We start from the raw sequence: 13,443 nt of genomic DNA on the forward strand, positions 1-13,443 counted from the left end.
ATGTTTTTCTCTCAGATCCGACGAACTGTAACCAACTGTTTTGCAAGAAATAGAATGTTTGCTGTTGTGATTGTTTTACTTAAATTAGCTAACTAAACTAGCCAATTACCACATAAAAGTACATAAGGACATATGTCTCTCAGAGGTCTTAAATCCATAGAATTTATATTTAAATAATTCTCCAAGACCCAAAATAGTAATTTCTTTTCATGAAAATACAAATGTATTATAAATTAAAAGAAGGGAAAATAAGACTAAAAGATTTTAAATGTACAGTCAATTCATAAACACATTTATAAACAGGATTTAAAGTAATTGCTGAACAGATTATCTAAGCCACATTCAAACAAAGAAAAAGCTGTCTATTTTGGACATCTAAACAGGTTACAATATGAGTTTCCTATTTATATTTTTCTAATCTAATATTTACTAAATAGTTTATATTTAGTATAGTTTATATTTATATTATATTTCTGATAGACATTTATAAGCAAAATCCTTGAGACAACACTATCTTCTTTTCTTAATGTTTTAAAAAATTCCTATCTTAACTATCATGGCCAAGGTATATATGTTTGGGTAGATTTAACATGTACAAGGATGCTCTTTAATAACTTTTTTCTCTCTTTGGAAAGTTTTGCCTAAACGTTAGCACATAATATATGACTGTTACCGTTCTTCATTTTATGGTTCTTCCTTGCTCTGTGTTTAATTCATATGGTGTCCATCGAGTTACGGGAGGGAATATGAATTGCTTTCTCTCAAATTCACTTGCTGGTCTTTTTTTTCAGATTTTAATTTTTTTATTTTTTTGCTTCCTTGGCCAAATGCTTTTTCTTAGAGATTTTTCATATTTGGTTCGCTAATAGTTCCCAACTGGATTGTGCAGGTAGTGTTTCCTCTGTCATAACAGTTTTTCATTCATTGCCATTACCATAATCTGATCTGCCATTACTATACTCTGATCTGATAGAAATAAAAATAACTCACAATTCACCGTGACTCGGACTTGCTTCACATCAGCTGTGGAAACTTCATTTGCAGCTTTGCACTCGTATTTGCCTGACTGCTCTCGTGTGATTCCCAGGATCTCCAAGAACTCTTCTTCTCCTTCAAATTCTCTGCCTGTGAAAAGAAAAAAAAAAAGCTGAACTTAATAGTCTTCAGTGTATAAGAAGAGCTATGAAAGCAGATCAATGAAAGCCAATCAAAAATGCAGAAACAAATAATGTCCATTTTTTTTCTACCTGCTGTTTTGTAATTGTTTATTCCTTTAGCCTTTTTGATATGCTAAACTTAATTGGTAGGTTTTGTAGTTTTCTTTTTTAAATTCTGATAAAATCATTCAAACTTATTATCAGTTCTAATATCCTATTCTGTGCACTGAGATTTTCTTTCAGAGAACTTTGGCCCTTCTACATGCTTACAAATACCCATCAGACTTTAAATACTAACAAGCAACAAGATGATGACCCTGTATTAAAGACGGAGGAACCAAATTATGCAGCATGGCAACATGGTCCTGACCTCATATCTAATGTAACAATGTTATTGCAGGACATAATAATGTCACCAACAGAATTAGTGGAAGATATACTTGTTTATTGTCCTATATGCTTATAGCATTAGCAGTCTGCAATGCCCCTAATATTGCAGCAGAATTTGTGTTAGTTTCTGCTAAGGCTTGCTTGAGATTGTGACCTAAAGGTTTGGCTAAAATTGGCCTTATGGAATGATCTGTGGCCTCCTTAATTCTTGAGGGCAATTCTATATTCTCCTAGAAGTTAGTGACAGATGAAAAACTCAAATGTCATGGCCTCCTTACCCATTATTTAATTTCATCATATTTTAAGAAAACGAATTTAGAACTAAAACAATAGATTTTTGACCATAAGAAAAAATGGAGAATTTTTCTTTCTTTATTATAAAGGTTGCTTTTCAGAAGACACTTCATTCAAGCTAAGTGTCTTATATATAAAATGTCCATCCTGAACATAATAGCCTTTTTTCTAGCTGGACAAAATGCTTCATCTTCCATAATGCTAGAAGGGAGATGCAAGAGAGACAATATCTCCTTAAAAGATAATGTCTCTCCATTTTCATAGTGGCAACCAAATTAATTTCTCATGTCCTACCTGTCAGGTACAAAAGATCAAACATGAAGGTCCAATTAAACTGACATTGCTAATCATGCATATGCACAAGAATCTTCTCAGGTAATAGTTAACACCTGCCTGGAATAGATAAGGGCCAATGGAATTTAAGGGAGATTGGATTTAGTTGCTTATGACTACATAGGAATTCTAGGCTGATCTCTCATCTTACTATGCCCCCAGGTCCTGCAACTTCTCCTACTCCATCCAAGCCTAATGCCCTGACTTATTAATGTCTCTCTTAGATAACTATTTATGTAGTTTGTATAAGGACATCACAATATTTCTACTAGAAAACTGTTAAACTGAAAAGTCAGGAAGAGATGTTACAGTTTCTATTGATGTAATGGTTTTGGAATAGCTTTTTTAATAATCACCCTCATTGTTTGTTTGGAGCATTGGTCTCTGATCAGGCATACATTTATTAACAATGTTTGTTTTAAAAGTATGTATATTATATACTATTGTATGGGGCATCAACCTTGCAGACACTTGAGAAATTTGATAAGTGAATTCTTATAGGAAATAATCTAAACCATTTCTCTCGGAATAATAAGCAGATATGAACTTATCTCTCCATGGGATTTTATCCTTCTCTGAGTATTATGATGAGTTCTTGGTAATTTAATGTGCATTTAAATTACCTAATGAGCTCAGGAGTTCAAAAGGAGGACAAAAATAATCACTGAAGTTTGGAATAAGCTTGTGAAACAAATTCAGAGAGATATCTAGCTTAATATGTAACATGAGATAGATAGATAGAGGACTTTCTATTATCTAAAACCAGTTTCCTATTGTCAGTGGACAGTCATTGCAGTCCCCTTTGGAAATGATGCATTTAACATAAGATTGCTTTCATTTAATTATTCTGTTCTAAATTATAAAGGAATACATCTAGTAAGTGGTTCAGTTATTTCAGGCCCTAGTTTATGCTTTATTTTTGCACCTATTTTTGTAAAACAAAACACCCAGGTATTAGAGAAGCATTAAACATGCAACTTAATTAAAGTAGAAGTACTTAATTGATGTTATGAGAAAACATCAATATAGACTATATGTTTGATATATTCATTCATCTTTAGACAATCTTGCCCTATAATCTCTGGAAGATACAGTATGAGCAACATAGTATAATAGAATAACTGAATTGAAAGGGACCTTGGAGTTTTTCCAGTCCAATTTTATTGAACTATTTCAACTAGGAATGGATGAAACAATGTTGTCAAAATTTCTATTTCATTTACTTTTACAGCACTGAAAAATGTCATCTTATGGGACCCTGTAAGCATGCTTTCTCTGTTGCCATTCTGTTTTCTGTAACAGCTTCTTCTTGAGGTCTATGACATAGCAATCCTCTTTCAGCAGGTCTTGGGTTGTGGAGTTTTGTGAACCCACTAGAATGTTAGGACTGTTTTAATTATATTTTCTGTATGACTGTTATCTACTTCTATTTCCTTTCTCTTCTTTTATTATAAAGGTAATCTTTGTTAACGACCATTTGTTCAGCAGTTGTTTAAAGTTATGACAGCACTGAATGAGAAAACTCATTCAGTAATTGCAGTTTGGGTGTTTGGCAACCAGCTCACCATTACAACAGTCACAGACTCCTGTGGTCATATGATCACTGTTTGTAACTTTCACTGCTGGCTTTCGTCAAGTTAATGGGAAGCTGGCAGGAGGTCACAAATGACAATCACATGACATTGCCCTAGAAACCACATGGGACTTGCTTAACCACCACAACTGGAACTGCCATTGTAAGTTAGTGTGATCACAGGACATTGGGCTTTATGACCATGTTGCTTAGTGACAGTCCCAATTACTGAGGTCAACCTGTGGCATGGTTTTAACTTTTCCTAGATACTGCCTTTATTCATTTTAGCACCAGGCATCCTTAAAAATTCAGGTAAAGGTAAAGATCTCCCTGAGGATTTTAATCCACTATTTGTGACTGATTTTATGGGGTGGTGCTCATCTCCATTTCTTAAGCCAAAAGAGCCACATTGTTTGGAGATGTGGCCAGCATGATATCACACTGCAGCACAGAGTGTACAGCAAAGCATAGAATGCTATTGCCTTCCCGAATGTTTATAAAGGTTAAAAATCTATAGCTCATCAGTTTAAGACCTAAGCGCCATGAGATGGGTGAGCTCATTTTCCATGTCCCAGCTCCTGCCAACCTAGCATGTTTGAAAGCATGTAAATACAAATTCAGTAATAAGCAAAAAATAATTCTATCCATTGGTCAATACTGTATGTTGGACTGAAAAAAAGCCACAGATATTTGTAATGTAATCCCAAACAAGTCTGTTATGTAATGATTTTCCATTAAATTGAATGCTTCATTCTTAAAAGTTTTCAGATTCGATCTCTGCATTCTTATAGTAAGGCTAAAGAAATTTAGCTCAAATCCTGGGCAGCTATTGCTGATCAGTGTTGACAGCACTAGATTAGATTGGTCCATAATCTAGCCTTTAATAAAGGTATCCTTATCAATATCCATGAATTCCAAAGCATAATACACATTTATTTTAAAAATCACTATTATAGTTATCATCACCATCTCAATACTACTGAGCATTTCAGTTTGCATCTCTTTCAGAAATGCAATGTTATTTGCCAATTCAGTTCTGAAAACTGACAATGTGAATCTTGCTAGTTCCAATTTAAATGTCTAAGAGTGTTCTGAGACTAGCTTTGAGTTAAATGAAATGAATAGTAAGAAGAACAGAGTCTTCTGGGAGGCATTAAATTGTCAGACTCAAACAATAAAAAATGAACAACAGGAGACTGGTTAGTTGCCATCCATTTTATTACAATAAGTGAAACTAGAGGAAGGTGGACATTTGCAGTGATTTGGGGAAAAATCCTCTGGATTTTAAGTGTTTTACAATTAAATGGGGATTATAACCTCTTTATTGACATTTTTAACTGTGATACCTTGAGATAGTTCCCTCTGGGTGTGTTTCAAATGATCTTTGTAGATCAGCTTAATATATTCCAAGTGATTAGGCTTTCTATGCTACTTTTCTAAGGCAAATACATTTGACCTTTACCAAACTGACCTTTTCTCAATGACATCATATAAATCTTGGTTATATACCACTTTCTTAGTGTTCTTTACCTTAGGGAATAATATGCCCTTCAGAGAATCCTTGGTTGTTAGTTATCACAGTCTCCCTTAGGTGATACTATGCCAGGCTATAGCCATACCACATCTCTCTTCTCATTAATTTCATGAGGCATCAGATTAATTCTAAAAAGCTTTTGACTAATAATCAATTCAGGCAACCTGCCATGCAGTCCTTTACTAAATTACTCCACAGTTACTGCAGTCGCTAGCAGGTTCTTCATCTTCCAACATAATGTAGGGAATATTATTTTCCCAGTCATCATAAGATTTCATCTTCCAATGGAGTTCTGTGATGGTGATGCTGAAATTTGACTTAAGCCAGCACTTTACGAAAACTTAGCATTAAATCTGGGCCAAATATTTTGATTCTGCTGTGTTTGATGTTAGTGTTTAAGTCAATATCTCTTGGAATCTAGGGGAAAAATTAAAGGTTCCACTTCATAGATACAAGGACAAAAAGTTAAATTTTTGAATGAATGTTCATATCTTATGGCTGTTTATTTTAATCTGCATTTTCTAAAATGGATAGCAGTATAAGCATGCAAGATAAGTAACTTTTTAAACAAACGCAACTCAGCTCTAAAAATCTCTGTACTGAAAGACATACTTAATTTTAGAGAACGGTTTGCTGATTTTGTTTGTCTCATTTGCATGCTTTGTATACTGAGCTTTCCACAGATTTACTAAATATTCTATTAAAAAGGCATATGGTATGTAAAGAAAGACTTCTGGCTTTCCCCTAAAATCATATGTTGCATTTCTGAATGTGGACTGAAATGTTTAGTCAAAGAATTTAAGAATTGCCCCATTAAAATTTCCATTAACATTTTTAGAAATAAAAATATTATCTATTATACAAAGCACAGATCACTTTCTTACATGTACTTTTAGGCACATTGGGAATTACTTCCGTGACATCTGACAATATACTGTAGCTTAATATTTTGTATTGATAAATACAAATAAAAAATCATTGTCAGACACAGTCTAAAGATGTAAGTTATCAATGTATAGTTGCAGGTTCATATTATTTATAACAACACATTCTTTTGTATTGCCCTACATATTCTGACTTGCTATTCTACATATAGGCATGGCATTCTTCCCTTTTCAAAAATGAATCACCCTGTAGATGGTTTACTGTATAGGTCTTTCTATAATGTCTGGCAGAACATTTTAATATATTTTTGAAAGCATTATAATCTTTCTATTACTAATTATGGCATGACCCAGAAATCAATGACTCTGAACATGAAGAAACTGTTCCAGCAGGTTCTGTGAAATGAATGTCAGTCTCAGAAGATACAAAGTCAAGAATTGCATGACATTGATCAAACACAAGGCAACACCCCAGTTGCTAAAAAGTCAGATGATTAGGTAAGGCCATCTAGCCTGTGCACTGGTGAGTAGAGAGGAGAACTGAGCTGAACCTTCTATAACAGGGGTGTCAAACTCGCAATGTCATGTGATGTGTTGCGACATATCACGACTTTTTTGCCATTGCTGGCAATGGGGTGGGTGTGGTTTCGCCATGATGCATCCAGCCCGTGGGCCAGCAGTTTGACACCCCTGTTCTATAAAGCTCCTTGCCAAGTAAGGGAATAAATATCTTGATTAGAGACAGCTGGCTGGCAGAGCTGCTTAACAGGCAGCTCTGACCATGACCCTGATTGGAAGCAACTGTCAGATTCCAGGTGCTTATACAGATACTGTTTCTGAAATTCTGACCTGGATCTTGAAACTCTGGAATGAATTATTCTACTCCATGGTTCTATTAAAGAAAAAACATTCAGACAAGTTTATTCCAGAAACTCTTATTTTGACTTGCATTTGTTGTCTGCTCCTATTCTTTGGCTTGAATAAACTGCTAAGTCCCACAGCAACTGTGTGATTATTTAATTGGACCAGAAACAGGAAAGGGTGGAATAATTGGCCAAGACCTCTCCATACAAATGTTCTTCAACAGTGCAGATTGTGTTGCTGAAACATGTAAATCTGTTTGAAAGGTAGTTGCAATTATGTACACTCACATAGGTATAGCCTAAATATCATCTGACTCTCTTTGGGAGTCTGATCTTTCAAGATTATTCATAGTTTTGTCACCAAAGGAATCTCCTAAATCTAAATTAAAGAAAGGATTTTTGCCAGAGAAGCAATCAAGGGATACTAAGAGATCCGTAGCAGGTGGAAACATCCATTTTATGTTCATTTCAGCTCTTTCCTTTCATTTATAAAATTGTACACTGTTTCTCAGACATCCGCTGACCTTGACCTCTCTTTTTTTTATTGAAAATTTTTATAAATTTTTACAAAAAAACAAGAAAAAATACAACAATTCAAAAACAGAAAACAACATATACAAAAAACTAAACATAACATTGCCTTCCCCATCCCCCCCCAAAACACCCCCCCTTCCCCCCCTGAGCTTCCCAGAGCAGAATATAGGCTTAATTAAAAAAGAATTAAAAAAATTATATATAAAAAAGAAAAAAAAACAATTAAAACTGAAATATATATACATGTATATAGAAATAAGAATTATGAAAAAGCAATATGATATTTTTTATATCCAATTTAAATTGTATAAATTCTATCCATTTATCCCAAACAGCAAGAAATTTCTCTTGCGTTTGTTCCTTTAAGAAAGCCGAAATCTTTGCCATTTCCGCCAAATAGGACACTTTAAAAAACCATTCCTGCAGTGTAGGCAAGGATTCCTTCTTCCAATATTGTCCTACTAACAGCCTTGCGGCTGTAATCAAATTTAACATCAATATAACCTCCTTTGTATCACAATCAGTAACTATACCCAACAAAAATAACTGCGGAGTAAATTTTACCCTCCTTCTGAAAATTCTCTGAATATTCCACCATATCTTAATCCAAAATGCTTTTATCTCTCTGCACGACCACCAAATGTGGTAATAGGTGGCATCCAAGCAACCACATCTCCAACATTTAGGCTGTAAGTCCGGGTACATGAAACACATTTTTTGTGGGTCAAGGTGCCATCTATAAAACATTTTATAAAAATTCTCCCTTAAGTTCTGTGCCTGTGTAAATTTGACATTTCTTACCCAAATGGTTTCCCATGTATCCAATGGGACTGATTCACCAAAGTTTTGGGCCCATCTAATCATACAATCTTTAATTAATTCCGTTTCTGAGTCCAATTCAACTAGCACCCCATAAATTCTTTTAATATGGGCTTGTCTTTGATCCTTCACTTGCTTAATAAGATTTTCATCTTCTCTAAGAAAGCCCACCTTGCAATCCGCCTTCCATCTATCTGCTAATTGCCTATATTGAAACCAAGAATAAATAATATTTTCTTGTGCTAGCTCCTCCCGTAATTTTAGTTGCCAATTTTGTCCATCCCATCTGAACCTTGACCTCTCTTATATACAAACACAAAGCCTATTAAGAAAACTAAATATAAGGGTTTTTTTATATCTCTCATGCAAAATATTCTCAAAATCCTCTCAAAATATTCTACTTTATCTTTCATTCAAAAATATATCACTGAATGACAATGATGCTTTCCTTCAATATTCCCTAATTTGGATTTTACTTTAATGATGAAACACAGGAAGTTTAAAAGCAAACCAACTGTAACAATTCCCTTTCACATAGATGTTTCACAAAATATTCTGCATATAATTGTAAACATATTATACCTGTGGGTTTTTTTTTAACTCACTTTCTTCCCCACTCTTGTGGACAGATATCTACATCTACTTAACTATCTATATTGTAAATTTTCTCGTTGCTGTTTTCCTGCATTGAACTAAAATAGAATTCAAAATTATTCAAATGTATATACATGGAGTGTGCTTGCACATTATTTTAACTATGTTATGTTGGTTTTCTTCAAATCCATTTTATATGTGTTGAACAAAGATCAGAAATTGCCATTCAGCCATACTGGATAGTTTGTATTTAAAATAAGATGTAAATATTACCAGTTAGGTAAAAATATCACCAATCGAAAGATGCCATTTGAAATTTTCTGTGTAATTTTAGTGTATTTTGGAAATGGAACTTAAACTTGAGAAATTAAGGATATAACAGCATTGGTGCTTTTATTTGATTACCCTTTCTTCAGATTTTAAATGGCTTTTTTAAATAACACTAAAACATAATTTTGGCTAGACACAAGATGGGTCTTACTCATGTATGTTAGCCATTTGTTCAAAGTAAAATTTCCTGGAGAAGTTTCCTAAAAGGTTCATTTTTCCTGGTAGTTTGGCAAATTTAGATTTCACATGTCCAGATTTAAGATGTTGTTATAATGGTGGTAGACAACCTGGACCATTTGGTATAAAGAATTGCAGAAGAATATCTTATTTGATAGAGCCCACCACCCAGTATACAAAGAATTTGAGGGTCCTGATCTGAGCTGGGGTGTCGCAAAAAGGATGCCAAACACACTGCATGGAAAAGAGTTGGTTTATTTCAGGAACAAGTAATCCACTGCTGAAAGGTAGCTACAAATGAAGTACAGAAATCATACATTTTTATAGAAAAGGTGATCTTTTGTGGAGGCATGATGTTTGAGTGTTTACATATCATGTTAATCTGGTGAATGTGTGATTCTGCTGAGAACCAGATTTAATTTAACTAACTATATTTGTGTTTACAGACCTTCTTTGATGTGTGGATTAAGTGTGGGTAACTTAATTGAGGGTTCAAGGAAGTTTGAGAAAAAGATTTTTCTCTATTTGCTGTTTTGACTTGATTGCCTTTGGCTTGGCTATCAATTGTCTAGCAGATACACGATTTCAATGATCTTCTGCCACAGTGTTTACTTACAACATTTTTTCTAGTCTCAGTCAATTGTCGAATCTGTTAATAATTAAGGGAAGTTGAAGATATATATTTTGATTAAAATTTTCCACAACAGTATATTAAATGTATTTATATATGTTGTCTTTTTATGCTTTAAGAAAAAAAAATGTGGACATCCAAATCATTAAGTTTAGGATATATACTTCCTTAGACATTCCGAAGTTGTATACTACAGTGGGATATAAAAATATAAAGTTTCAGTTGAGCTGAACTCATCTCTTTGTGACTATCACACATGCATATAGGTTTCTTAGCAGCAATACAAAAATGTAGTGGTATCTATAAGATGTAGTTAAAAAAAATCAATATGGTAGCCACAAATATATGATTGAAGCTCCAACAATGACACATTTGATAATAACCCACTCCATAATGTATTATCAGAAGAATTGTTAGTAGTTCTTCCCTTTGTACTATTTTTACTTGTCTGTTAACTTGTAATATTTTTACTGTTTATTTTCTTTCTTTAAATTAAATCAAAGTAGTTAAGGTAAATATGCATGGAAAAACTCTTAAGAGACATTTGATACTATTAAAATAGAAGAAAAGTAATCTTAACAAAGGATGATAGTGGTAACGATTTTTTAAAAATCCTAAATTCAATAAAAAAACTCTGTAACAATAAACATCAAAGTTGTAGGCAAACATAACAAATCTTTGTAGACTTTTCCTATACATGCACACTTTTATTTCTGGCATTAACAAAAAAATCTGTTTTCTACTTCTTCCTGTAACCCATATGGGATTTGGGACTTTTTTTTACAAGCATATTATAACAGCATCAGCTGTCTTGGGAGTAAATGTTTTAAATTTGCATAATAACCCCAAGAGAAAGAAGAAAAGCTTGGATGCTTGTCTCAGAGCTTATTTGTTTGCTTTTTCTGGCTCATTTCCTTACTTCTCAGGCCAGTTTGCCTCATCATACTGATTCCTTGGAGGCCAGTGAAGTCAGTCTTACTCAGCACTTAGAAGCAGGGAGAGGAATAAACAGGAATCACTAGGCATTTTGGAATGTCAATATGGTTGGATTTTGTAATAAAATCTGGAAAGTCTGGCAAAGCCCCTCTCTGCTTCAACTTAAACATAATGCAAGTGAGGCAAAATTGAGTTTTTCCCTCATACTTTCGAATATCTTTTCCCTGATTCTTTTCCTCTTCCCTTCACCTCAGTCAAACCCATCCCTTTGCCTATGTGTATGCTTAATATCTCCAAGTCCTAATTTTACTTAATGTCAGGACGGTAGGATTAGGATAGTTGGGCTGCATAAATAGAGATAAGCACAAGATGGCGGCAAGGAGGGGAAGCTTTGAGCAAACATCCAAGCAGACATGATTGAAGAGAGGAAAGAAGGGGAAAAAATAAGCAAAGACGCATCAGAAATAGTAGCTATTTAAAATAAAACAATACTTGGAATTTGCTAATAAAAACCTATGGCAGAATAAGAGAGTTGGAAGAGACTTTGGAGGTCTTCTAGTCCAACCTCCTGCTCAGGCAGGAAACCCTATACCATTTCAGACAAATGGTTGTCCAATTTCTTCTTAGAAACATAATTGTTCTAACTCTTAGGAATTTTTTCCTTACTCTAGGCTGTTTCTTTCTTGGATCAGGAATATTAAATTTTTGAAGTTTTTTTCCCTGTGATACTCTGAAACATCACAGCATGGTTGGTTATTTTTTCACCAGTTCCTTAAATACAAAGCCTATTTCACAAAAGGCTAAAGAATGTATTAGTAGTTCCAAAAAGGAAATTCAAACACCAATGAAAACCTTGGGTGATTTTGTGTCTTCCCAGTGATTTCTTGTAATGTTAAACACAGGGCTAAATTAAAGGACAGATCTGACTGTAACTGCTTAAAGATATAGTCCAGCAAGAGGACAGGAAACCTGTCATCAAAAGTCTGGGACATTTCCCCAACTGCCGACATTTTTGACACATTATTCTCCACTGCCATTCTGCTCAAATACCTCTTAATAATCCAATTTGCTTGTTTTGCTCATTCATCCTGCCTCTTTTTTGGACTCAGCTATGGTTATCAGACAACCAGAAAGCTTTTGGTCTTGCTGTCTAAATAGTAACAAGAAAACACTTAGAAAAATGATGTAACCAAGACACATACATATTATCCTGTCACAACAGTTAAGCCATCTTGACTCTATCCACTCTATAAATGAAAAAAAAAAAGGTGGATGAATGATTACTTGTATCTATCTTTCCCGCTTAATCCTCTGCAGATAAAGTTGAGGCTGGACTGGGAAAGGAATTTGAAAGTTACAGCCTTAAAATATCCAGAGGTAGCCAAATTAAGGGTGCTTTAAATATTTTGGTATTGTGTTAGAGATTTATTTTCCCATTCAATTGCATATGGTTCTTAGAAAGTCCCTGGACAAATTCCTGCAGGAACTTTTTTGGGCATGATTTTTCAGATGTGGTTTGCCATTGTCTCCTTCCTAGGGCTGAGAGAGAGTGACTGGCCTAGGTTATCCAGCAGGCTTTGTGCCTAAACAGGCCTAGAATTCAATCTCTTGGTTTCTAGCTTGATATCATAACCATTACACAAAGCTGGTCCCATTAAAATGTATTAACTGTACAGCCAGCTATAGCTAACTGGAAATGAAAAGGCACTATTTGCAAATATATGAGAAAGGCTTTAAAAATGGTTCAATGAGATCTTGAATGGAGGTAGTTCGCAACTTATGACAACTGATCCCCAAATTTATGTTTTTAAGTGAGACATTTGTTAAGTGAGTTTTGCAACATTTTACGATCTTTCTCACCACAGTGGTTAAGTTAATCCTGCAGTTGAAAAGTTAGTAACCCAGTTAGTAAGTATATCTGGTTTCCACATTGACTTTGCTTGTCAGAAGATTGCAAAAGGACATCACTTGAGTCATAAACGGTCATAAATATAAACCAATTGACAAGCATCTGAACTTTGATCACATGACCATGCGGATGCTGCAAAGGTCATAACTGTGAAAAATGATCATAAGTCACATTTTTCAGTGCTGTTGTAACTTTGAATGGTCACTAAATGAACTGTTGTAAATTAAAGACTACCTGTAGTAGTTCCAAGGGGCTTTGCGCCTGTACGTGTCTCTGTGTGTCTGTATATTTAACATTGTGTGTGAGGGAGAGAAGTTACAAATTTTGTCATATAAAACTTTGTTTATGCAATGATTCATAGTTGAAACTGAACATATGTGAATCGTTAAACCTCAGATTAAATTTCAGTTTATGTTCAGTTGAAAAAAAAAAGCCTGTTCAGAAAAAAATGGACTTTTTCTATTTCATAAAGAAATCAAAATCAG

General features: G+C 34.2%; 1 protein-coding gene across 2 annotated transcripts in view; it reads right to left on the reverse strand.

Moving 5' to 3' along the window:
- LOC120300776 (limbic system associated membrane protein) overlaps positions 1 to 13,443 on the reverse strand; it is a 580,799-nt gene that overhangs the window by 62,561 nt on the left and 504,795 nt on the right. For both annotated transcript variants that reach the window (XM_039327222.1, XM_039327223.1), the window contains exon 4: positions 991 to 1,125. In XM_039327222.1, the coding sequence (XP_039183156.1) occupies positions 991 to 1,125 (135 nt within the window). The remainder of the gene's footprint in view (positions 1 to 990; positions 1,126 to 13,443) is intronic.

The sequence above is a fragment of the Crotalus tigris genome, unplaced genomic scaffold (genome assembly GCF_016545835.1).
Source record: "Crotalus tigris isolate CLP2741 ecotype Arizona unplaced genomic scaffold, ASM1654583v1 scf7180000024359.8030256, whole genome shotgun sequence".
Classification (NCBI taxonomy): domain Eukaryota; kingdom Metazoa; phylum Chordata; class Lepidosauria; order Squamata; family Viperidae; genus Crotalus; species Crotalus tigris.